This window comes from Myotis myotis, unplaced genomic scaffold (genome assembly GCF_014108235.1).
Source record: "Myotis myotis isolate mMyoMyo1 unplaced genomic scaffold, mMyoMyo1.p scaffold_m19_p_7, whole genome shotgun sequence".
In the NCBI taxonomy this organism is placed as follows: Eukaryota; Metazoa; Chordata; class Mammalia; order Chiroptera; family Vespertilionidae; genus Myotis; species Myotis myotis.
Genome location: NW_023416379.1, coordinates 35,695,590 through 35,721,015, shown reverse-complemented (window position 1 = coordinate 35,721,015; position 25,426 = coordinate 35,695,590). Strand labels below are relative to the sequence as shown.

The 25,426-nt window shown below is 40.5% G+C and overlaps 1 protein-coding gene across 3 annotated transcripts in view; it reads right to left on the bottom strand.

Annotated features, from left to right (window-relative positions):
- Positions 1 to 25,426, bottom strand: part of LAMA4 (laminin subunit alpha 4) — a 135,290-nt gene that overhangs the window by 58,019 nt on the left and 51,845 nt on the right. For 2 of the 3 annotated variants that reach the window (XM_036317078.1, XM_036317077.1), the window contains 7 exons: positions 21,680 to 21,894; positions 18,816 to 18,911; positions 14,873 to 15,024; positions 12,859 to 12,969; positions 6,988 to 7,099; positions 3,873 to 4,040; positions 1,784 to 1,977 (listed from right to left, as the gene is read on the bottom strand). In XM_036317078.1, coding sequence (XP_036172971.1) covers positions 1,784 to 1,977; positions 3,873 to 4,040; positions 6,988 to 7,099; positions 12,859 to 12,969; positions 14,873 to 15,024; positions 18,816 to 18,911; positions 21,680 to 21,894 — 1,048 coding nt within the window. The remainder of the gene's footprint in view (positions 1 to 1,783; positions 1,978 to 3,872; positions 4,041 to 6,987; positions 7,100 to 12,858; positions 12,970 to 14,872; positions 15,025 to 18,815; positions 18,912 to 21,679; positions 21,895 to 25,426) is intronic. The other variant, XM_036317076.1, reaches the window with a different exon arrangement.

The following is a 25,426-nucleotide window of genomic DNA, read 5'->3' as shown; positions in this document are numbered from 1 at the left end:
ATGTGGGAGGTGAAAAAGAGGAGAAATTCAAGAATAAGGATGAAGCCCAGAAATTCTCTTGAAATCTACTTGAGGAAATTATTATTTTGTGCTATACTTATAAAATTTTGTTGTGTAAGATAATCGTGCATTTACTTAACAAAGAATGCTATCTTGACCATCATCATTCTGAAAACTAGAGGGCTGGTGCAAGGATTCGTGCACAGGTGGGGTCCCTCAGCCTGACCTGCAGGGATTGGGCTGAAATTGGCTCTCTGGTTTATTAAATAACCATGCAACATCCCCTGAGGGGTCCTGGATTTTGAGAGGGCAGTTCTCAGGTGACACACCCCAGAATCGGGCTCCCTCCTCTCTGGTTCTGGGTGCGTCACCTGAGAATTGCAGCTGCCAGGTCACGGCAGTTCAGCAGCTCCTGCATTGAGCGTCTGCCCCCTGGTGGTCAGTGCGTGTCATTGATACCATTGGACGTCAAAGGGTCAGATGGTCACTTAGGCTTTTATATATATATATAGACTAGAGGCCCGTTGCAGGAAGATTCCTGCAAGAATAGGGCTTCCTGTGGCTGGAGCGAAGCAGAGAAGGGAGCAGAACCTGCTGAGGCAGGCTTCGTTCCCGCTCCGCCTCGCGCTGGTTTGTTTCCCCTCCCGCTCCGCCACCCGGCCTGCTTCCTTCCTGCCTTCCGCCTCCGCCGCCTTGGCTCCATTCCTGTCTTCACCGCCTCTACTTTGCTCCCTTCTGTAGTGCTTCGCTTCCACGTTGTGTTCATTCTTCGCTCCCAGCTAGTATATGCAAATTAACCACCATCTTGGTTGGGCTAATTTGCATATAGTCGCTCTGATTGGCTGGTGGGTGTAGCAAAGGTATGGTCAATTAGCGTATTTGTCTTTTATTAGTATAGATTATTGGCTGAGGTATTGCTGCTATTAGAAACTGGTGGTGATAAGTATAACTTACTTTTATTTAGGACATTTTATAGGGACTTACTGGGAGATAGTGATGACTGAAAATCAGGGTAGAGAGCCTAATTTAAGCCGATTTTGCCAACCATAAAAATAAACATAATTGAATCAATGAGTTTGCTCATAGCTGTTTCCTATTTTTCACTCTAATATTTATAAGCATGTCCAAAGATACACATGTCTTCTTATCAGATGATTGCCCTTGATGGTGGTGGCTGTGACTGCATGCATTGCCTGAAGCACACATGTGACCACAGCAATTCTGAGCCCTGAATTTGTGGGCATGCACAAATTCTGGCCCCATAGGGACAACTGCCTTTGCAAGCTATGGACACATCTGGGATTTTCCTCATCTCTTTGTATTTGCATGACCTTGGCCTGAATTAGACACCCTATGTCAGCAGCTTCTGAGTAGCCTGGCTATGAGATTTACTTACCACACCTTTCCAGAATTTACACATATCCTTACATGAAAATAATGTTGAGCTGATTTGGTGTTCTAGTGCTCTCCATATAAGAAACAGTTAGGCATAGAAATAGGGCCATACTTCTCACTTGCAAGAGCAGCACATTCAGACATGTGGACCCAAGCACCAAGAACGAATGCATTCTTATCAATGCAAAAGGCAAAAAATTCTAACGGCCTCCATTTGGTTGTAGGTGTACACATTTACATCAGCAAATTACAGTGGCAAAAATATTCTAAAAATATGAATATTTAAATGTATCAGTATTTTTAAAAATTGTATACCAACTATACATTTGGCATACATTTGTGTTGTTCATGCCTGAAATATATTTCCAGTTAGAGTCGTCCACTGTACCTCGTGGTCCCGCTGCCTGGCTGCTGTGGCTCTATTCATGTCTTCTGCATCCCTGACATAGTTAAGGGCCTGGTGAAGTGATTCTTGAAGGTCTGACAACTTAGCATTGTAGTCTTCCAGCTGTTCCAGGACCACAGGAAACAGAGAGCGGGTATCATTGTACAGCCGCTGCCAACTCTCAGCCTGGCTCAACACTGGAAGAAAAATGACATGGAAACTCAGTCTGGGCTTCTCTTGCCTCTTCCCATTCTGTCCAGCATTTAGCAGAGATAAAAACTTGTCAGGCCATGCCTTCAAAAGCAATAAAGATGGATGGTGTTGATCACAAAATAAGTCCATGCTTCATATTGAAGTAAAAATAATACTATTTTGTAGGATTTGAGAGCCCCTGGATGGCAGTCAGCCAAAAGGAGGGTTTGATTAGCTTTCCTATTGAGATTACATTTTATGTGGAAACCATGCAATTATACTATGTTGATTATTACCCAGATTATTTCTAATTTTACCATATAAAATGGATTTGGATATATTATAGTCTTATTATTAAAATAACGAAAATTATCTTGTGTGTTACTGACAAATGATGTTTACAACCATTCATTTTCTCTGTTCTCTCCAGTTAGCTCCTTTAGGTCAAATCTAAATCATTATTTTGGGTGGGAAGAAGATTAAATGGTAATGGTATATGTGTCTTAGCTTTCTGATCAAAGTTGCATGCATTGACTATGTGTCTTCATTCCATGTTTCCTTCAGGGAATATCAATTTGACTTGTTCAATTTTTTTGTATTTTCTTTCATCACCATGAACAGAAGACAAAAGTTCATGGCTGAGTAAAGAAAGTGGTTGAAAATGCCTTCACTAGTCCCATTTCTCCCAATCTTATTAAATTCCAAAAAAGGCAAAGAACATAGAAGTATCTGACTGTGACATTAGACTTCAGCCTTTCTGACTGCTGGCTTCATCCTGACTCAGACGTGGGGCCTGAGATTCTACTTTGGTTTTACTGTTTCTATGACTTTATATGTCTGCCATGGTACTATGCCTTATATTGAGAATATTCCTCTTTTAGAGTGTTCACATTCATTGTTAGCAGAAATTGATAGTGACAATTGCAAGAAAATGATCTAGGGCAGGTAGGTGTTCCTAATCCTTTTTGTGCTGAAGGGCCCTTTGTAATCTAGTAAAACCTTCAGACCCCTTCTTAAAATGTTTATTAAAATGCATAAAGTAAAATACATACAATTACAAGGGAGACCAATATACTAAAAAACAATTTGGTAATATATGTGCTTCTTTAGTAATGCATTAAGTAACAAGATTTAGAGATGGGACTAATAACCAGTGTAATTTTGAATTATTGATGAGCTTAATGTTTCAAGATACCAGCAATAGCCATAATATGATATGCAAACCTGTTGCTTCTTTTGTTGATTGTGTAGATTAAAATGGACATGAATGCTTTGCAACTCTTCCTATCAAGAGTGGAGCCCAAGTGGCCAACCCATGAAATCATGGTAAATAAATGGTTATTGTTTTAAATGAATATGTTTGGGTGGATTGATAGACAGTAACTGATAACTGATACAGGGACTAACACAGAGGTTCACTAGTACTATTCTGATTTGATGTCTACATGCATCATTAAAGGAAATGTTAAATTCCCATTGAGGTTAAAAGTCACTGAAAGTCATTCATGGACCTCAGAACATGAATGTTGCTGAGCTTGTACTTTACTGGCTTCTCAACTGTAGTTCTGAGAATTGGTTTCCATTAGCCCTCCTTTCCATTTCTCATGTTTTCATCAACTACTAAGTCCCTGTTTTTCTCCTCAGGAGTAAAATTTCTATAGATTCCTTATGGAACCTCAGCTGTTTCTCAAAAGCTTAAGGTTGGGCCTGCATCTAAAAATCGTGGTCATATAGTCAAGTTGTGCTGAATGATTCCCTGAGGACACACACAAGTTCCAAATAGCTGTGAATATTGGGAATTGGCTGTTTTGACCAAATACTGCCCTGTGTCTCTATATCCTCTCCTGGACCCACAAAGAAAGCAGGCATGTGCTGGGCTCCAGGAGCTGAATGGACCTACATTCATGGGCTTCGTCCGCCTCTTCATCCACGAGCTCCCGTTGAGTGAAGAATGGTTGACGGCTTCTAATCTCTTCCAGCATCTTTTGGGCTAACACCAGCTTCTCAGAGATTTCCTCAGAGCTAAGATCTTGCTGCTCCCCGTAGTACAGCATCTTGTTGTTGATCTCTGAAAGGAAGGATATGATGAGAGAAGGCAGTGGGGAGAGATGACTGGGCCTTTTACAGCGATGCCATTGAAAACACGGGGGAGGACGGGCATACTGATGTTCACACTGCAAATACTGATGCCAGCATCTGAGTTCAATGTTGATTCCAGGGAGAAGTGAAACCTGAGGAAATCACTCCTCTTTGCTTCCTATTTGGGGTCTTCAGAATGGGAATGGGATTAACACAATGCCTGCCCTGATTTCATGGAAACCTGTGTCTGGTTTTTGAATCACATTTACATAGTGGTTCAAAAACATTAATATTTAAGGCACACAAGTCTGCAGTCTTTGATCAACCTTTTATATAAAATACATAACTTGGAGAAAATATTCTGAGGTATCTCCTGTCATATGTAGGATACATTGGCGATATTAATCATACTTTAGACAAGGATTTCTCAAGGCTTTAAGTAAAAATTAGAGTATACTGTAGTTGTTCAAGTGAGTCTTTCAGATGGTTCTACAGAATAGATATACCAAAAAGGTTTGTGAATTTCTTCTCATATGAATTTTTTTTTTGCAATTGCTATCTGCCTTCTGTATATGACTGTTGGTATTTTGACTCTGGGTCATTTTCACCCCCTGTCCAGAAGTAGGACGGAGAATTTTAGAACTGGAGGACTGCTGAGGTTCAGAGGGATTAAATGAGTTGCCAAAATATTAGCAGGGCTGAATAGTTCTTTGACTCCCTGTTTCTACTACAGATGATCAGATGAAAATTATATAATTGCCAACTTGTGCTATAGGAGCTCCAGGAGGAAGCATTCTATCTTCCTGGCATAAATGAAACTGTGTGTCTGTGGTCTACTGTGATATGTGGTTTGGCAGACAAACACTGTTGTCACAAGTTATACCAAATAAGGGCTTGTATTTTCTATGGCTAATAGCTTGAAGGTCGCCAGTAGTTATTTTAGAGATGGCTGGGAATAGGAATGACACACTAGTGGTGTTGTGCAGCATTCCTGAATTGTGAAGAAAGGGAGATAAATGAGGAAAGACGTTTTAATACTAGAAATACTACTCAGAAAATTATAGGGACACCAAGATATGCTAAAAAAACTTATGAAGGGATTTAAACATTCACTTTTCAAGAAAGTCTAAAACACTAACTCCTGAAATAAACTAAACATTGCCCCCCCCCACCCCTTACAACTAGTATTTGCAAGGCTAATTCTTTGGTGTTTTGATAAAAATATTATACATACAATTCTGATCTGTTTTATTTTAGCCACTTTTGGAAGAGATTAGAAAAAGGAAATGTAGACAATAGCATTTTTGCCACTGGTCTTTGGAGACTGTTCATACATTATTATAAAATGGTAAAAACTGATGGAAATTAGTTTCCCATTTACATTCTTTTGTAATTTTTTTTCATTTTTTCTTATGCTTAAAGCAGTGATTTTCAACCTGTGTGCCACGGCACACGGGTGTGCACAAGAATTTTTAAAACATGCAATACCCATCTAGTCAGGGATACGGACCTCTTTGTCCTTAGACTGTCAAATAAAAAGATGGCAATAGCTGTCTGGTGAGAATGAATCAAAATTATACCTTTTTTTGTCAGATTGGCAAAAATATATATTTTTTGGTGTGCCACGGAATTTTAGTAGTCAGTTTATGTGTGCCATTAGATGAAAAAGGTTAAAAATCGCTGGGTGAAAGGGTTTAGAAACTCTCTAAATAAGAGGGCTTAGAAACTTTCCTAATGAAATGCTATAGAATAAAACTTTGAGTTACAGAAGTAAAAGTAACTTATTTTCTCTGAATGGCTTACAGGATGAACGCTGGCTTTATTTGCTACCTAGAGGGACATTTATTCCTTAATTAGATGAGGTCAGCTAATCTAGGCTTAATCTCACTTTTAGAACAAATCAATACTAACTCTAAAATGTTAGAGAAAAAGAGTATTTTATTGGGAGATGCAAAAGCATGCAATAATTAGGATTGGAGTGGGAAGTGTTTCAAATGTATGCCATTTGTTTTATTGTGCATTATAGGCACCAAAGGAAATATAGCAAATGATTAATTTTGGCTCAGTATATCCATTTTCTTGGAATATGCCCCCTATACCTCAGTATAAAGATATGAATCTCCCACTGTGGGTCCCTTTACTGCCATTGTGCCCTGGGGTGCAGTTGGTCTTGTCATCCAGCTCTGAATATATAGGATAATAAAAACTATGGGAACACACACACACTGCTTCCTAGCAGACTGTAACCCAAGGAATTTTTCTTTATTTTAGAACAAAGTTGCCTGTTTTCTGTTGGTAAATGAAGGCTGATTTTCAATGCACCATCAAAATAGGCTTTAAAATGCAACCTGTATTTACCAGAGGCCAGAGCACAAGTAAGTGAACCTTCAAGGGGAAAGGTCAAATTACCACAAGCTTTTGGGCCAAGAAATCTCACACATACACCCTTCCCTGGTTTTTTGTCTGGATTGGGGACCAGAGCATGTTGCCTGCCTGATTCTTGGGAAAGCGTGTCAGAGACAGCTCAGGGCCATTTGGGTTAGTAGACAGTTTACTGCCCCTTTAAAAGCAGTGTTTTTGCTGCCAGTCATTAAGAAAAACGTGAATCCTGTTCAACTGCTGCATTTTAGAGACACCATGGCATGTGATTTCCTCTGCCGAAAAGATATTTTGGCATTCCCCTTCTGTAAAAGGCCTGGAAAGTAGGTGACTCTGCACATTTATTCTTGAAAACTTACAGATTGTAAGGAAGGATGAGTGCTCAGAAATCCCAGGTAACAAACTTGAAATGCAGACCTCACATAAGTGCAAACCTATAGCACTCTAACAGTTCTTGGCATGATCGTGAGCACTAACGGTAGCTATTAGTTTTTATTGTTGTTAATATCACGAATGATGCCTTGACATGGAGCTGAACCAGGAGAGGATATATTTACCTTGGATTGTATCCCTCATGTCGTGGGCTTGCTCTACGAGCTGAGTTGCGTGGTTAATGGTATCCATACTTTCCTTCTCAGCCAGTTGGCTCTTTCTTGAAGCTTGACTTTCCTATAAATAATCCGTGTAAACACCAGATTAAATTTAGGAGAAGGAGATGTTGTATATGTATATGTATTTGTGGGGGTGGGTGGGAATAATGTATTTCAAAACCGGAAATTTCCTTGACATGGGAAAGTTCTATAACATATAAAATGGTCCCAGAAACCATGCATGAAGGCTGCTGTGATGACCAGCTTTAGGATTACAAAATGCTACAGAATGCTGCAAAATCAGATGGCATTCCTCTGCCATCAGTCACAGCTCAACCCAAACCAGCTGGCTTTCATAGCTAATTTGCCCTTTGAATTTTTACTGTATCTCAAGATGACAGACCAGGAAATTTCCCAAGTGTGCTGAGCAGTTTGACATTGTACACTCAAGAGCTTTAAGCTTCAAAGGGAAAATTGTCAAGAAAGCAGGCAGATCTTGAAATGCTCCACGCATCCCGTGGCTCCTGGGTGGTCCAATCACTGGTGAAACTGAATCACCGCAGAGATTCAAAGGCTTAGGCTCACTGGGCTAAATGCTGTTTTCAGTGCTGCACTCCAGATTCCCATCAACAGCAATGGCACTTGAGCACAAATAACTGTTCAGGCAGATTGGCTCAGAGCGAATGGCGCTCTTCTCCGGGAAGCTGACTCCATTTCTCAACTCGGGAGCTTCTGTTTCGGAGTTCCCACGAAGCATTTGTTAAAATGAAATCCCAACCCAAATGTGGCTTCTGAAGAAAGGATGTGTGGGGGTGCATGTGTATGTGCATGTTTCTCTGTGTGTGCAAGGACAGAAGCTGATCTAAGACATGGTTCAAGGCCAGGACACTTGTCTGCGTGCAAGGCATGGGGGCCGGGTACTTCCTTTTGGCATTAGAAAGACTGACTCATGGGTCCTATTTAAGAGGAGGAGAACTTCAGTCTGACACTCGGTTGGATGCCCACTTGCTACATCTGGTGTGGTGTGGGTTTGTTTTGGCTCAGCTCTGTCACAAAGGGCTACAGCGCCTGAATGGACTGCAGGGTGACCCGCCACACAGACCACTGGTAACCATTGCACAGTTGCCCCGGACAGAAAAGTGGCCATTTCAGACTTCTCTCCTCTCACCTGGTTTTAGCCAGTGGATTATGCCATGATTATACCTGGAATGTTTTTATACTTCCAGGCCTAACCCAAGCAAGTGGCCCTTGGTCAGGGAAGACAATGCAGAAATCATATCATAGCTCTGGCTGGTGTGCTAAGTGGTTAGAGTGTTGGCCTGTGCACCAAATGGTACCTGGGTTGCAGGTTTGGTGTGCATGCAAGAGGCAACCAATGGATGTGTCTCTCACATCAATGTTTCTCTCTATCTCCCTCCCTTCTACTCTCTAAAAATCCTCTGGTGAAGATTAACAAAACAAAAAAGAAAGAAAGAAAGCATATCATAGCAGGCATAAACTCTAGAGGCTTTTTTTTCAGGCAAGTCTGAAATTGCCTCCACACAAAGCGCCCTGTGCAGCAGTAATGCAGCCATCAGTCCCTTCCCTAAATAGCGATCTCTCTGAAGGACACTATATTCTGAGCCAATGCATTCCTTCATCCTTCCTATCTTCCTCTTGGCTTATTCTAAGGCTTTCCAGTGACACAAAATTTGTGGTCATTTTAAAATTAAATGATGCAAGGCATAAGATTAATATTATTCTTGATGTCACCTCTCTCCACTTTTTAAATATATGAATACAATAGTTTAAAACTTTAAAACATTTAACAAGTTGACTTTTGATCTAGTTTAAATTGAATTATATTTGAACAGCACAACATCATATTTTTGGCTTTGATTTCAACCTTCAAGGGAAAACGCTATTGTTATTAATGTGTTCATTTCACTTATTATGGAAACTTTGAATTGAAGCAATGGAAGACAGCTGGAGGATGTCCTCTCTCTAAGAAAACCTTTTCTTCCTGACAAACACCAGAGGGCGCTTATTTATGTTTAGCAAAAGACTCCTTGGCAGAGGAACCACCATTACTTAAAAATAAATAAATAAATAAATAAAATATTTTAAGAAATAAATAAATAAATTGCAAAATTACTGGCTATAATATATAGTAGTGCCTATGTGAATGTTATATTTTTTTCTGTGACTTTGCTTATGGAAGAAAACTAATGATATAGACACATGATAAAACAGGTGCACCTTGCTCTAAGAAAAGCTGAGATTAAAAAATTATCTCACAACCATAAATCAGTTAATGATTTAACCTGCAAATGAAGTAAGTGTATAAAGAGTAATGTACCTAGAATACTAATTTAAAAAAATCAATCAGATTGAGGGTGATAATCAGATCTGCCTAGGGTAATCATATATTTTATTGTTTAAATGGGGACACTTTTGAGAGTGAGAGGAGGATTTTTTTAACAATCACTCTGGGAAATAAGCATAAACAGGAACAGACAGCCTCGAACAAAACAACAGCAGGAATATCGGCATGCCTTTCGGAATCTGTAGTGACATCTGCTTCTGTGGGTCTGCCTACCTCCTATACATTAAGACTTCCAAATGCCTGTCCAGCCTTATGCCGTCCCTGAGCAGCAGACTCGGATCTCTAATTGCCCTCTGGGCATCCATAGATACTTCATCCTTAATATGTCCAGGGTAATCCATTCCGTACTTTTAGTCTTAGTCATCCATTTCTCCAAGCCAGAGCTTTCCTCCTTGTTTATCCTCATATTTAATTGATCACTGAATTTGTTTTGATTCCACTTGTCTTTCTGGCCCCCTTCCAATTCCCCACTTCCACAGTCTCAGATGATCCCTATTCACTGTAATGCTTTTCAAATGAAGACAATGTAGCAATCAACCACTCTTAATTTTGGCTCAGTATATCCATTTTCTCCTGGGGCCGTCTCCTAATTTGTGTCCCTATCTTCAGATCTTTACTCACCAATCTATCACCCTTATTGAGGAGGAATGCTTCTGAAATTCCAAGTCTGATCAGCCCATTGTTTTAAGTAAACGCTTCAGTGTCTTCCAAAGTCCACAGGGTGAAATTCATAGGTTCTTAGCTTGGTGGACAAGGTTCTTCATGATCTGGCCTCTGAGAACTTCTTTAGCATTATCTCCAGCTCATTGATTTACAGTTAATCTTCCAGAAGGCCAAGGCCAATATCCTTCTAGTCCCAGGAATACAGTGTGCTTTACATCTTTCTGCTTTGTGGTAAATTTCCTTTGCTTGGAAGTATTTGATAAACTCCTAGTCATTCTTCAATGCACAGGCCTATGCTCATCTTCTCTGAGAAGTCTCCCTACGGTGCCCCTGCTGAAACAGTTATTTCTTCCTTAGAATTATCTCTTTAGGCTGTATCATGTGTCGATTATCAAATGTTGTTACATAAATATTTTTACATGCCTGTTTTCCCTACTAGACCATTAGCTCTTTGAGAACAGGGGTCTTATTGTATTCATTTCAGTATCTATAGCACCTAGTGCAATTAACATTATATACCAGGTGTTAAGTAATGCTTTTGGAAGTGAAACATATTTTTATTTTTTGTCCTGCCCTTTTTTCAGGATCAGAAATGAGGCTCGGGTGCTTTTGATGTGTGGACATGACCTATTTTCCTTCCATTCCTAAAGATCTCTTTTCATCAAATGCATGGGTATCCCTTAGGAGGTCCCCAGAAGTGGGGGTGGGAAAGGGATATAGCATTTCCCCAAAGGGGGCTAGAGGACTTGGATGTGAATGTTGGGGCAAAACCAATAACTTCAGGTTAATGTAAATTCTGAGATTTGGGTCACATGAGGTTCATGTGACAGGTAATTTGCATACAGAGGTATTTTCAAGTTCAAAGGGCAACATTAGTGTGACTTTTATAACTGTGGGAACCTACCGTGAAATCTTTTGCTCTGAAGCCAAACATTACTTTCTTGACAGAAATCTTTCTAAGACAGTTTTTCTTAAATCCTTCTTAGAATAAACTATGGATTTTTCTAGACTAAGGGCTTAAGGATGCTTGAGAAGTCCTTATGACAAATGCCGAGCAATTGATTTTGAAATGTTTAGCAGGTTCTTGTACCATCAGGACTGTTGTAGTCAGAAGGACATTAGTTTCAATGAGAATAAACGGAAACCGCTGGGTGAATGTTCCAGTAGCTTTTTCATCAACCTCCTGCTTTGGTGGTGTTCTTATTGTCTTGGAGCCTTCTCTACTGGGCTGTTATTTTCAAACTTGCATTATTTTTCTCTATAAAAGCCTGCATTTGAAGTATATCCAAAGTAGAAAAGCTACACAACAAAATGGTCTGTAACTCTGTCTGAGCTGTGGGAGGAACGAATCTTGGTGAAAACACATCCTCAAGAATTGAGACACTTTTGGCAAGTTCCAACCATGATACAAGAATGAAATCACAATGAGCTTTTCGCAAAGATTTCTTTCTGGGTACTTCCTTTGAAACTTAAGAGATCTCACTGCTTTTCAAATGCTGGTAGTTGGATTAATATGTGGCATTATATGGGAAACAAGGACAATTTTCATGTGCATTTCAAAGTGGTTGAATCTTCCAAGGGTCCAAGTAATTAACATTTTTAGAAGCTTAATCTCTTAACACTTTAAGAGCTCCAAGGTCAAAAGAGATTATCAAAGTTATTTTAACCTTTATTTTTGTAGAAAGTGAGAATTGTTTTTTGAAAAGCACTTCCACAGTTTATTTCAAATACCACTGTAGGAAAGCAGAAATTCCAGAGTGCTCTGGACAGCACTGGGGGAGCATAACAAGGAAAAAAATGTGTTAAACATTTTAAATGTTGAATATGGCGCCTTGTGGCTTAGTTGTATTTTTTTTATTACTACAGAGGCAGGATATTTTTCCATTAGGCTGCTGGGGAGTGTATTTAATAGTCTCTCACACTGACTCTGCTCAAATTTCAATGCTTTTGTGGTTAATTTCTGAGAGCTTTTATGTCATATTTCCCTTAATATTGTTCTTAGTCTCATTGACTTTTTCATTTATTTAGTTGTCTTTACTGGGTATTTGAAATTTTATCTTGTCATATCTATTATATCTTTTTATTGTAATTCCTCATGCTGTATTTAAATGTATTGTCATTTTCTTTCAATTTCAAATAAATATTTAGTTCTGTTTTCTTGTGAATTTGAGATTTAAATTCAAGTCTTTAATCTGTCTGGGATTTTATTTTAGTACTAGAGGCCCGAAGCACTTAATTAGTGCAAGAGTAGGCCTTCCTTCCCCCGGATGCCAGCAGCCCTGGCTTTGTCCAGAAGGTCGTCGAGAAGGATGTCCAGTCTAATTAGCATATTACGCTTTTATTATTATAGATATGGTGTAAGGTGAGGGTTGAAAGTGATTTTTTCCCTGCCAAAGTGCAAAATTACTTTCTCAGCATCATTGCTCTTCTTTCTGTTTATTATTTAATGCATCCTTTAGCAGACATTTAAATTTTATATTCTACATAGTAAAGCTTATTTCTGGATGCTCTATAGCTCTTAGTCATAAAATGCTAACGCAAACAGCTGAACAACTATTCTAATTGAAATATATCAACCATATTAACCAACAGCAAATATTAAAATAGTTCCTCATAAAACACAGTTTTTCAAGGAAACCAGTCAAAATGGGAAGAAACAGTAGAGACCGAGTCTACTCTTGATTTATTTTAAGGTACTTGAGTCACTACATATTTTCTGAGCTGTGTTGAGCCTCAGTTGTTTGTGACTTGCTAGGCTCACACCAGCTAAGTCCTTTCTCTGAAGGTAGTTCCAGAAACTGAATACATACCCTTTCAGCTAATTCGTCCAGGTCAGACAGAAGGCTTTTCATTGTATTCTCAGCATTGTTGATTTGTATCTTTCTTAGGATATACTGGTTTTCTCTTTCTGACAATTTTGTCTGTGGAAAAAAATGTTTTGAAAATAATCAGTAGACGTGCACACCAGGTTTGTAAAAATAAACACAAAACTCTTCCCATGTTAAAGGACTTAGAGCAGAATGTGAGTCTCTGTTCCCCAAATGGTGGTGGGTCTGCAGGCTGGTGTAGAGGTTGGGGACTGCATGAGGGTTCTCAGGGCCCTAAGGAATAAAATTCTTCCAGTCTGCTCACCAGGCAGACCCTGGGCTGTGCTGTGCTGGCCGTGGGGAAAGGGTACCTTTTCCTAGTTTGTACAAATGCACAATATAGACTGGTGGTGGCCTTGGGTGTCTAACCTTTAAAATGCCAATTTTGGAAGGCTTTGGAAGAAATGATCAACTCACACAAATTAAAGTAAATGGAGCTTAGTCCAAATGTGGTTTTACTCCGATTACTTTGGAGTAGGCTCACCGAGCTTGGCACTGCCTTTCTGTCAGCTGTAATTATATCTATCTTGAAGTTGTGTTGTTGGGGAAAGCGGATTCAAGTGGCATCAAGAGGCCTGAATCTGGGTGACTCCCCTGAGAATTACTGCCCTCATGTGTCCAAACAGATGAGTTTGGACAAGAAGGATTTCTAGGTTTGGAACAGAATGCTCACTAAGATTCCATCCAGCTCTACAATTTTGTCATTTTTTTGTTTTGTTTTGCATTTTGCATAATATGGACAGTTGCTGTGCATGTCATCTGCGCCTCCACAAAGTAATGAACACTTACTATGCTAGGTACATATCAATTCACTGAATTCTTTCAACAATCCATGAGATGGTTCAATAATTTTCCTCAATTCCAGATGAGAAAACTGAAGAATAAAGAGGTTAAATAACTTACCCAAGGTTACCTAGCTAGTGTCAGGACCAGCATTTGAATGCAAACAATCTAAATTCAAAGTCTATGCTGTTAACTATTATACTAAATTGACTAACATAGTTAAAAAAAAATTATGCTGGTATTAATTCTATTGTCCTTTCAGCTAATTATCATTGTTTTTCTTTTTTATATATATTTTATTGATTTTTTACAGAGAGGAAGGGAGAGAGATAGAGAGTTAGAAACATCGATGAGGGAGAAACATCGATCAGCCGACTCCTGCACACCTCCTACTGGGGATGTGCCCGCAACCCAGGTACATGCCCTTGACCGGAATCGAACCCGGGACCTTTCAGTTCGCAGGCCGACGCTCTATCCACTGAGCCAAACCGGTTTCGGCTAATTATCATTGTTTTCAAAAATATGTTGGTTGTGATAGAAGCCCATGATTTAGAGGGGGGAAATAAAACCACTTCTTAAAGCTTAGATATACAAGCACAGTTCATCTATTTCCTGCCTTTAACTCGTTTATTAGAGATTAACCACAGGATCTATGAGGAGAAACAGAGCATGTGAGTCTGTTGTGTGTCTGAGTGTGGGTGTGAGTGTGGGAAAATGAGGGGGAATATGACAGTGAGAAGGTAAGGTAAGGGTAGGAGATAGAGATAGAGATAAAAATTGAGATAGAGAAACAGAGACACACAGAGAGAAACGTTTCTAGAGAAACTTCTCAAAAACATTGCACATTGAGGGTAAGGTAACAATAAGTCTGTGGTAATCACTTGAATGACCAATGTACAGCTTCACCAAGGAAATAAGTGTTTCGCATCCCTCGATAGTTTTGTACATAGATACCAGTTTTTTAGTCATTTCATTTTCAGTATTAACCTCTTTTATAGATGGCAGCTCTTGGTTGAGCTGAAGATAATGCTTATAATTAACTTGTCATAATTTCCTAGGGCTAACCTTCTGTAATGTTGCCATGAGACTCAGCTACCAAAACTGATAGGGGTTACTAGGAGTGACTCAGTGAAACCAGAATGAAAATGCGCAGAAGGCAAACATTTCTGCATACTTTGAGGAGGTAGATGGTGGAGTTCATTTCATTCACGTGTCTATGGGCGGCGGCACCGGAGGACACGCTCAACACACCGGATTTGCTTTCTTCAATGGAGAGCGCGGCTAAGCGTAGGTCATCAGTTAGATCCCAGATGCACTTATCACAGCCTAGAAGTAGAATGGGCAGGTCATTTCTTCAAAATGAAAAGCCAGCTGGGAAGCATGCTGCCTTCAGGAGATCACTATATGAACTTCCTTAGCTAATTCTATTTCCATTTTTGTTTCATGAGGTGCTGTTCTGGGCCACAGAACTAGTCCTCATACTCAAAGTCGGTAGAGTCCAAGATGAGCCCAACTACATCGAGCACTATCCCCACTTAACACATAACAAAAAGAAACAACACATGCAGCAGGGAAAGTAGGTTAACATGAACACTGAGTGCGGCACTGAGACAGAAAGAAAGCATGAAAGGGACAGCCCTCTGGGATGACTCTCTTATGTCAGGCTTTGGGCTTTTGCTTGGTGTCCACTGGTGAAGGCGGCTATTTGATAGGCACTCCCCCTTTCCTGTCATCTTTTCCCGTCTCAATTCAGGTTCTAGCACTTCTTACTCCTTGGCCTCACCCCGAGGGTGACTACCTGAGCACCTCCCCTTGGCCTGACCTCCTGTCTGGTGCAGTAGTTGCAGTTTCTCATTGCTTCTCACGTTTCACATTTGAGTTCTTCTGACCACGGTCATCACCCACCAGGATCCCGGTGCCCTCCTGGGGCCACTCACAAGTACACCCTTGGAAACTTTCCTGTTCTCTATCTCTCTCTCAGATTGCACTTTCTTCTGGAGACCTGGTAAATGGAGACTGACGTGTTAATAGTTGTTAGTATGTTAATTAAGTTTAACATGGTCTTACTCATATTGACTCTCAGAGGAACATCAGGCTGGAGGGGGAAATGCTTAGGGCCAGGGAGGTATCATGATGTCCTTAAAGTGACCTTGCTTAGGGGACCACCCAGGTTATCAGTGTGTAAACTTCACCCTGCTTGTGCCTCGCATTCTGTGCCATCTTCTAAAATGTGATTCATCGGTAATATTAATCTCTTGTGTCCGGAGGACTCAGAAGTCAAGATATTTTTGTTTGGGGGAGGGAATACCTAATGTTAAAAAATATATAGTCTTTAAATCACTCTACTTAAAGATGAATATTAGTTACTTTTTAAAATTAAATGTATTGGGGGTGATATTGGTTTATAGGGTCATATAGGTTTTAGGTGTACGTTTCTGTGATGCATGATCTGTGTGTAGCATTGTGTGTCCACCACCAAAGTCAAGTAATCTTTTGTCACCGTATATGTGGCCCCCTTTACACTTTACTACACCCTCTCCCTTCCCCTTTAGTAAACCACCATGTTGTTGTCTGTGCCTATGAGTGTCAGTTTTATATCCCACATGAGTGAAATCATATGGTTCTTAGCTGTTTATGACTGACTTATTTTGCTTAGCATAATATTCTCAAGACCCATCCATGTTGCCACAAATGGCAATATTTCATCTTTTCTTATGGCTGAGTAGTATTCCATTGTATTCCGTGTCTTCTTTATCCAATCCTCTATCCCTCTATTGAAGGACACTTTGGTTGTCTCTATGTCTTGGTCACTGTGAATAATGCTGCAATGAGTATAGGGTGCATATATCTTTGGGAATAAATGTTTTTTTGAGTGGGTTTTTATTTTGGGGGGTAGATATCTAGAAGAGATTTCTGGGTCATGTGGTAACTCTATTTTTAATTTTTGAGGAACTGCCACACTGTTTCCTGTTGTGGCTGTAACAGTTTACATTCCTGCCAGCAATGAATGAGAATTCCTTTTACTCTGCAACCTCCCCAACACTTGTTACTGTATCACCTGCCTTGTTGATAACAGCCATTCTAACAGGTGTAAGGTGGTATCTCATTATACTTTCGATTTGCATTTCCCTAATAGTTAGTGGAGTTGCAGGTGTTTTTCATACATCTGTTGGCTGTTTGCATGTCTTCTTGGGAAAGGTGTCTTTCTGGCCCTCTGCCCATTTTTTTAATTGGATTGTTTGCTTGTTTGATGTTGAGTTGTATGAGTTCTTTATATATTTTGGTTATTAACCCCTTGTCGGAGCTGCTGTTTGCAAATATCATTTCCCATTCGGTTGGTTATCTTTTTATTTTGTTGTAGTTTTCTTTTGCTGTGCAGAAGCTTTTTAGTTTGATAGAGTCCCATTCATTTATTTTTGCCTCTAATTCTCTTGATTTTGGGGTTAAATTCGTAAAATGTTCTTTATGACCAAGGTCCATAAGTTTAGTACCTATGTTTTCTTCTATGTACTTTATTGTTCCAAGCCTTTGATCCATTTTTATTTAATTTTTATACAAGGGAACAAGCTATAATCTAGTTTCATTCTTTTGCAGGTGGCTTTCCAATTCTCCCAGCACCACTTATTGAGGATAATGGTTCTTTCTTTTCTCCATTGTGCGTTTTTGGCCTCTTTGTCAAAATTTATTTGCCCATGTACCTGTGGTTTTATTTCTGGGCTTTCAATTCTATTCCATTGGTCTGTGTGTCTGTTCTTCTGCCAGTACCATGCTGTTTTGAGTATCTTAGCTCTGCAGTATAATTTAAAGTCAGGTAGTAAGATACCTCTCTAACTTTTTTCTTTGGCTGTTCAGGGTATTTTGTGATTTCATACAACTCTGATGACTTTTTGTTCTATTTATTTAAAAAATGACATTGGGATTTGGGTGGTGATTGCATTAAATCTGTATATTGCTTTGGGTAATACAGCCATTTTAACTATGTTGCTTCTTCCATTCCATGAAGAAGAACACGGAATATCTTTCCATTTCATTGTGCCTTATGCAATCCCTTTTAATAATGCTTTGTAGTTTTCAGTATATAGGTCCTTCACCTCCTTTGTTAAGTTTACTCCTAGGTATGTTATTCCTTTGGTTGCAATTGCAAAAGGTGTTTTCTTTTCATTTCTTTATCTGAAGTTTCATTGTTAGTATATAGGAAAGCAATGGCTTTTTGTACATTGATTTTGTATCCTGTAGCTTCACTGTATTCACTTACTGTTTCTAATAGTTTTGTTTTTTTTGGTGGAATTTTTAGATTTTTCTATATACAGAATCATGTCATCTGCAAAAGACACTTTCATTTCTTCCTTCCTAATTTGGATGTCTTTTATTTATTTCTCTTGCCTGATTGCTCTGGCTAGGACTTCCAAAACTATGTTAAATAAGAGTGGTGAGAGTGGGCATCCTGTCTTGTTCCTGATTTTCACCATTCATATGATATCGGCTGGGGGTTTATCATAGATGGTGCTTGAAAAGTCATTAAGACTAGTTCTGGAAATTTGTTTTGAATGTTTCAGCAGGTCCTTGCACCATCAGAATTGATCACTATTTGATTGATAAGAATGACGGAAACATCCAGGAAAGAAAGATTGCAGGTCTTTTTCATAAGGCCTGAATATTTTATTTCTGGTGCCACTTTAGATTTGGAGTGATCTGGGAAAAACCACTGAAATCTCTTGGTATCTCAGTTTTCTCAGAGTTGTAAAGCATTGTCTGTATATATCATATTATCTAGTGACCTGTAGAGAAAAGGGAGAAAAGGAGCTAAAATAAACCCAGTCTTTGGGAATTATGTTTCTGAATTTGCCTTTATCCACTAGGTAAGATGCTAAACTTAAAGACTTGATAAGTTTTGTAGAGGTGTTTAAATGTAAATCACCTATTTGCAAATTAGAATCAAGTGGACAACTGAATCATTTTTTGTTTAGGGTACATTTGTTTGAGGCACAGACAGGGTTAAAGCCAGGGGTGAAACTCAGGTAGTTTCTAGAGAGGGGTATTGCATAACTTTCCTTAATCCTCCACCTGCAGCACATTAGAGAAAGTGGGGTTAGTCAATCATGTACTGTTATTTTTACTTATGGTTGGGCAGTCCGTGCCTGTAGGGGGTTCAAAACTTTTTTCCAAGCATTTTCCGGTTACACTGTCACATGGGCCTCCTCCACAATTGCACACTGTGGGAAACAAAAACAAGAGATTAGGATTCATTTCTTAGTGCTTAAAGTATGGCAATGTTCTCATGGTTTCTAGAAATACTGGCTATCAGTATATAATCATTCAATGGGCATTAATTATATTCTCTGATACCGAGATTGTGCCCCTCACCCAATTAAGCCTCAGACTAGTGAAATTTTCAAAGGAGACCCTTGGGCAAAAACAAGTTTAAATATTCTAGGACTCCTCTCACAATTTTTTTTTTTTTGGGGGGGGAGGGGGGATCCTGACATGACTATTACAGCTGCTTCAGTCCAGAAAAATCCTGGTAAATTTCACAAGATACAAGATAATCATGGAGCCCATTATTCAACTGGACTCCGAAAGCCAGCCTTTCATTGCAGCCTGATTCTCCAGTTTAATCCAGCTTCGGGGTTGATCATTGCCAGGTGTGAAGGAGGAGTAGTCCAGCGAGGAGAGAGTGAGGAGGCCCAAGAGCAAATCTTGGCTTCCACAGTGCTTGACCCTTGGCAAAGCTGACTCCAAACCTCCCAGTGATAGTTCTCAGTGGGATGGCGAGGAATAATGTCGTGGAAAAAATTAGGAACATATTTACATAAGTTCAGAAATCCTGAGGACCCTCTATTCATCTACTGAGGATTTTCAAGATAGTCATTTGGAAAAAAGCAAAAACAAAAGCCCCAATTCAGAGTTTCAGAGTAGAAATTAATTTGTGATATTTAAAAAGGAATTCCTGAGCTATCAACAATAAGCTGAAGCAGAATTGTGAATTTTCTCCATCTCTTAACTGTCTTTAGAGAAAAATCATAAAAAATTTAGCTGTAAGGGGAAATGCATTTATTACATTTCAGCTGTTTAATGTTCCACAAAATGTAGATTTATTAAGCCATTCAGCAAGATCATGCTTTATTGCTTTTCGCATTAGCTTCTTTTCTAAGAGTGATCTGCTTCTATGTAGTTTAAACATAAGTTTAGTAAATGTTTTGAGAATCAGAATATTCATCAATGTCTAAGGCTTTGATTTTGTCAGCAGTTTTTTAAAATTCTTGCCCCAGAATATATATATATATGTATTTGTGCACTCGGGGGGCGGGTGGGGGGAGTCCCTCAGCCCGGCCTGTGCCCATTTGCAGTCCAGGACCCCTTGGGGGATGTCCACCTCTCGACTTAGGCCCACTCCCCAGGGGATCAGGCCTAAGCTTGCAGTCAGACATCTTTCTGGCAGCCAGGGAACCCTTGGGGGATGTCTGACTAAAGGCTTAGGCCCCCAAGGGAGCTGTGATGAGGAAGCTGGGGTGACAGAGGAGCCACGCTGTCCCGCCCTGCTGCCCCGCCCTGCTGCCCTGGGTCAGGTCGCACATGGGACACCCGAACGTTGGCCAGGCGGGCTGGCGGATCACTGCTGCCCCACCCGGCTGCCCTGGGTCAGGTTGCACATGGGATGCTCGCCGCCCTGGGTCACAGATAGCAGGCCCGGATGGCGGCAGGGCAGGTGGGATGGCTCTGTCCTGCCCCACTGCCCCGGGTGGCAAATAGCAGGCCCGGATGGCAATGGGGCAGGCAGGATGGTGCTGTCCTGCCCTGTCTGCAGTATGCAAATTAGCCGCTATCTTTGTTGGAGGCTAATTTGCATATCGTGCTGATTAGCCAATGGGAGGCATAGTGAAGGTATGGTCAATTACCATGTTTGTTTAATATTAGATAGGATATGAAAGAGGAAGAGAGAGAGAAACATCAATTGGTTGCTTCCTGTACATGTCCCAACCAGGGAATGAACCCACAACATTGGTATATGACCTGACAAGGAATTGAACGCAAACACTTCTGGTGTGGGACGATGCTCTAATCAACTGAGCCACCCAGCCAGAGATGCCAGCGCTCTTTCAGATGCCTGCTTTTCTTCTTTAGTCTGTCTAGACACAGAACACTCTTCCCTGTGTCCTTTTCGGTGTTATGCCTTTGTGCACTTTGCTTTCTTGTAGACATGTTTACTTTTATTGTGATTTCTGAAGATCACATGTGTTTTCTTCTCAATATTAACCTTTACACTTAGAATCTTTTTAAGTGGGACTTTGTTTTAGTGAGGGGATTTCCAATAGGAGCATGCCACAAGAGTACAATACCTCTTCCTCACCCATTCTTCCCCTCAAAGTCACAAACAAATAAGAAATATTCAGTCTCAGCCTTATTCCTAGAGGAAGGCAATTGAACTTTACCTATTAAGAGCTTTATTCTATGTGGCAAATGGATTATAGAAATTATCAATGAAATGTATACATTTCAGTCTAACTGAAGTCAATTCTTATACTCTACCTGAGATAGTTGCTCTGACAATTTGAGCAAATTGGGTGATGAGTAAACTCTACCATTGATTTGCTCACTTATTGCACTGAAATGTCAGTTTTACCAAACATAATTGAAAAATGGGACTTAGCTTCCAGAATAAGAAAAGTGATGTGAACCATGCAGGTTTTCATTCAGAATTCTGGCCAATCATAGGCTGTCCATGGAAGTCTGCTTTTCTTCTTTGATCAAAATGGGAAGGGTATAAGCTGGCAAGGCAAGAGCTCATTTGTGTCAGTGTCTCTTGGTTTATGAGCTAGGTTACATTAGTAGCCTTGATAATATCCACCAGGGGTGAGTATGGGATGCACATTCCTGAGAATGTGCATTGCTCTGGAAAAGTGACAAGGGGGCACTTAAGACATTTTCCCAAGATAGATACATCTAAATCCGGGTGGCCGTCTAAGGATTTACAGTACTGTACCTGCACAGTTCTTGGCTATCCTGGCATCCCCATAGTAGCCTGGGGCACAGCGTTCACACTTGAATCCAGTGGTATTACGTAAGCAATTCCTACACTGGCCAGTGATCTCATCACAATCTTCAAAAATCAGGTTAGGATCAGAATTCCCACTGCAGTCACATTTCTTACAGGTATTTCCAACAAGCAAGGGGTTTCCATAGTAACCAGGAGCACATCTGAAGGGGAATCACATGTTAAAAATTTAACAGCCATAGTTTTTCTTCCTTTTAATCTTCTTTCCCACCTAGAATAAAAGCGTAGCTAATGTTTGTGGTTTGCTTTTCCAGAATTCATTCACATCTCCCATCTTCCTAATAGAACTAGACTTTGTTTTTAAGGAACCACCCCGCCCCAGTGTGTTACAGCCCATTCAGCATGGCCAGCCCTCCAGATGTAGGAGTGTCTGGGTATGACCAATGTGTAGGAGTTTTTGGTCATTCCAACAACTGGCGTGCACAGCTGGCATATGATGGGTGGTGCTAGATACGCTAAATGAGACCCACTACTAGTGCACAGCTAAGAATGATCTTGGCCAAAGAGTTAATAATACCTTTGTTAAGAAACACTGATATAAATCACTGTCCACCTTGCTGTAGTGAATTGTTCAGATTAACCTAAATCTGAGCCACTCAATGCCTGGCACTAGCCTGTCCAAAATGGATTGGCTCAGAGGTGATTCAATTGGAGTGTAGCCCAGGGCTCTTGTTTGAGGGTTATAGGGAGGCATTCTTTTAATCTGTGGGAGAATGAACAGTCAGGTGCTGCTCTTAGTTCTGAAGCCATCTTGTGACCGAGGAAAGGCAATGTGGAGACAAGGCAGAGGGCAGAGCTGAGGGTATCACAGAGAAACAGAGCTGGAGCCTAAGTAGCCATTATTCTGGACATTTTAGATCTCTGGGTCTACAGAGGCCAGGCACCTAACCACTGCATTTGTTGTGGGGGCACAGCTGGTGCCTTTGGTCATGCTGGCTGGGCCCCTCATGAGACAGCCTAGCCTCGTTGGAGAGTGGTGACTGAAATCCATCCAACCTTTGCTGGCCTGGCCAAACTGTGCACTCTAGGTGGGGCTGCCTCTGCTCAGAGGAACAAATGCTTTTCTCTATTTTTCAAAGGCCCTGCTGTGAGTGGTGGGACTGCAGGTCCCATCTAAGGTTCAGCTGCTACTTGGCTCCTGTCAACTGTTGCCAAATTGTAGCCGTGAGGGAATGCAGGACCTGTATTGCTAAATTTTCCTATTTTTAAACAAAGAAGTTAAAATTTGGATTTTATGTTGGCTGCGGACTGCAGGCTGGAATGGGGAGACCAGGGTGGGGTGTGGAGAGCCTGGGCTAGGGCATTGGCCTTGGGAATGGAAAGGAAGGGAGGACTTTCCAAGGAAATAAGTAAGGCTTCGTCTGTAGTAATACGATACTACATTTTAAAAGCTTCCATTTAAAGGAATAAAATTATGACTCAGAACATTTGAAAAATTGAGAAATGAAAAATAAAAATCATACCTGCAATCCCAAGGCCCTAATGAAATAATTGTTCAACATTTTGCATATGATCTTCCAGCCTTTATTCCCACATCTCAGTTTTTTTGGTGTAGTTGTAATGATAGTGTATGTTCAGTCTTTACACCCTTGACTTGCCTTGTGTCTCATAGCTTCACCTGGGTGAGTTTACTTAGTTACCACAGACAGCTGGGAGGTAGGCCACACAGGCTGGCATTCTGAGGTTGAGAGGCTACTTGGTTTTCCAGCCTCACATGGCTAGGAAGTCAGTGCAAGACCCAGACCTTCTGACCCTCATGTTCTTTCCTTCACTCCACCCTGGACCACACTGCTGCTACTATAAATGAATGAGTGAATTCATCCAACAGAGGGACAATTCATGTCTATTTTATGCAACGCACAGAAAGACAGGAAGAGGAAAAATACACAGCCCATTCTGAAAGAACAGGAAACAAATGAAACACAATCATACATAATATCTAAATTCTAGAAATTGAGGTCTATATAAAGATAAGAATGAATTAAAGTGTCACACAATCTACAAAGAGATATCCCCAAGAGAAAATGTTTAATGAATTTTGGTACTCATATTCATTCATGTCTTTGCACCTCTAATTTACTGGGCCTCTGGTCCCCAAGACAGCATAAATCATTCCTCTACGGAATACAGGGCTGGATTGAATTTCTAACCTTTGCTGCAGTTCACTAAACAGAATATTAGATTCATTGAAATGGAACTCAGATCTACCCCCTTAATGTGCAGCTGGGAATCCTGAGGTCCAGGAGTGAAGGGACTTGCCCAAACTCGCATAAGTCAGATGCCAGTTACTAGTACTTTCATTTCTCTGTTTAGTTTCACTGTATTTGATCTTCATGGGTTATCCCCTGGTATTCCATAAGAGAAAAAAACACATTCTCTATTCCGTAAGTCAGAATCTCCATCACAGTGGAAACCTATTTTCAGTTACTTTGAGTTTCAAGAACATCTTTTGGTGATAGGTTTGGCGGCAACTCTGAAGTCACAGTCCAACCTTCAACACTACAGATTTTTATAGGCTCCTCTCAGGATGGTCATGAGGCTGAGAGATGAGGATGTAAAGCTATGAGACACAGGAGACAATCAATGAAGGACACTATTTATTTCAAAGCCATAATTTCTGTTAAGGAAACTGAGAGTCGGGGAAATGAGCCACCATGTCCCAGACACACATTATGCCAGTGGTGGAAACTGGACAATGACCACAGTGACTCCTACTGTCACCAGTTAGTTTTTATTGCGCCTGTATTAAGTACCTGGTGTCATACTAAAAACTTGGCAGCATCACCTCACAACAGTCTCATAAAGTGGGTATTTTCATTTTCTCCATTCTGGAGATGTGGAAATAACTTAGAGGTCAAAAATAACTTGCCCAGGAGGATCACAAAGGGCTAGAGTTGAGATTCAAACTCAGCCAGGCTCTCTACTTCCATTTTCCAAACTAGTGCTCTCTCCTCCATTCTATCAATCCAGGTCCATCATAAGCACCCCATCTGATCCAGCCTTACGGGGTAATGGCAGGTCCTAGGAGCCTCTGCTGTGGGCCACGGGATTTATCGTCCACAATCCCACACCTCAGGTGGACATGCTATTCTGTGCCAGGACCCCCACTGCTGCAGACAGAACCTTTAGCTGCACCCTGTGCGATTTTGCAGAAATGAGCTTTTAGGGCTGAGATTACTTCACTTCTGGGAGGCCTTGCATTAGGTTAGCAGGGATCTATTTAAGGCCATTAGTTCCCCTCACAGGAGCCATGGAACACCCATTATCTGGGAATACAGCTCAATCCTTATCAGACTAAATTGAGTTTAACCTCAAACACTGGTGAGAAAAAAACTCCATCCCTGGATGATTAACAATCCTCTCAGACCCTCACTGAGGAAAAAAAAAAAAAAAGAATAAATCAAGTGCCTCATATTCCTGGGTCCCTCAGTAAGGAAATAATAGAATGAGTGTGTTGCCAACATTAATCAACCAAAGGTAATCTGATCATCTCTGAAAGCTGAAACTCACATGGCCCTCAGCTTTTACTTTCCCTCTTCCTTTATAGCAAAAAAAGGGAAAAATCTGCCCTAGCCAGTTTGGCTCAGTGGATAGAGCGTCGGCCTGTGGATCAAAGGGTCCTGGTTTCGATTCTGGTCAAGGGCACATACTTTGGTTACAGGCTCCTCTCTGGGC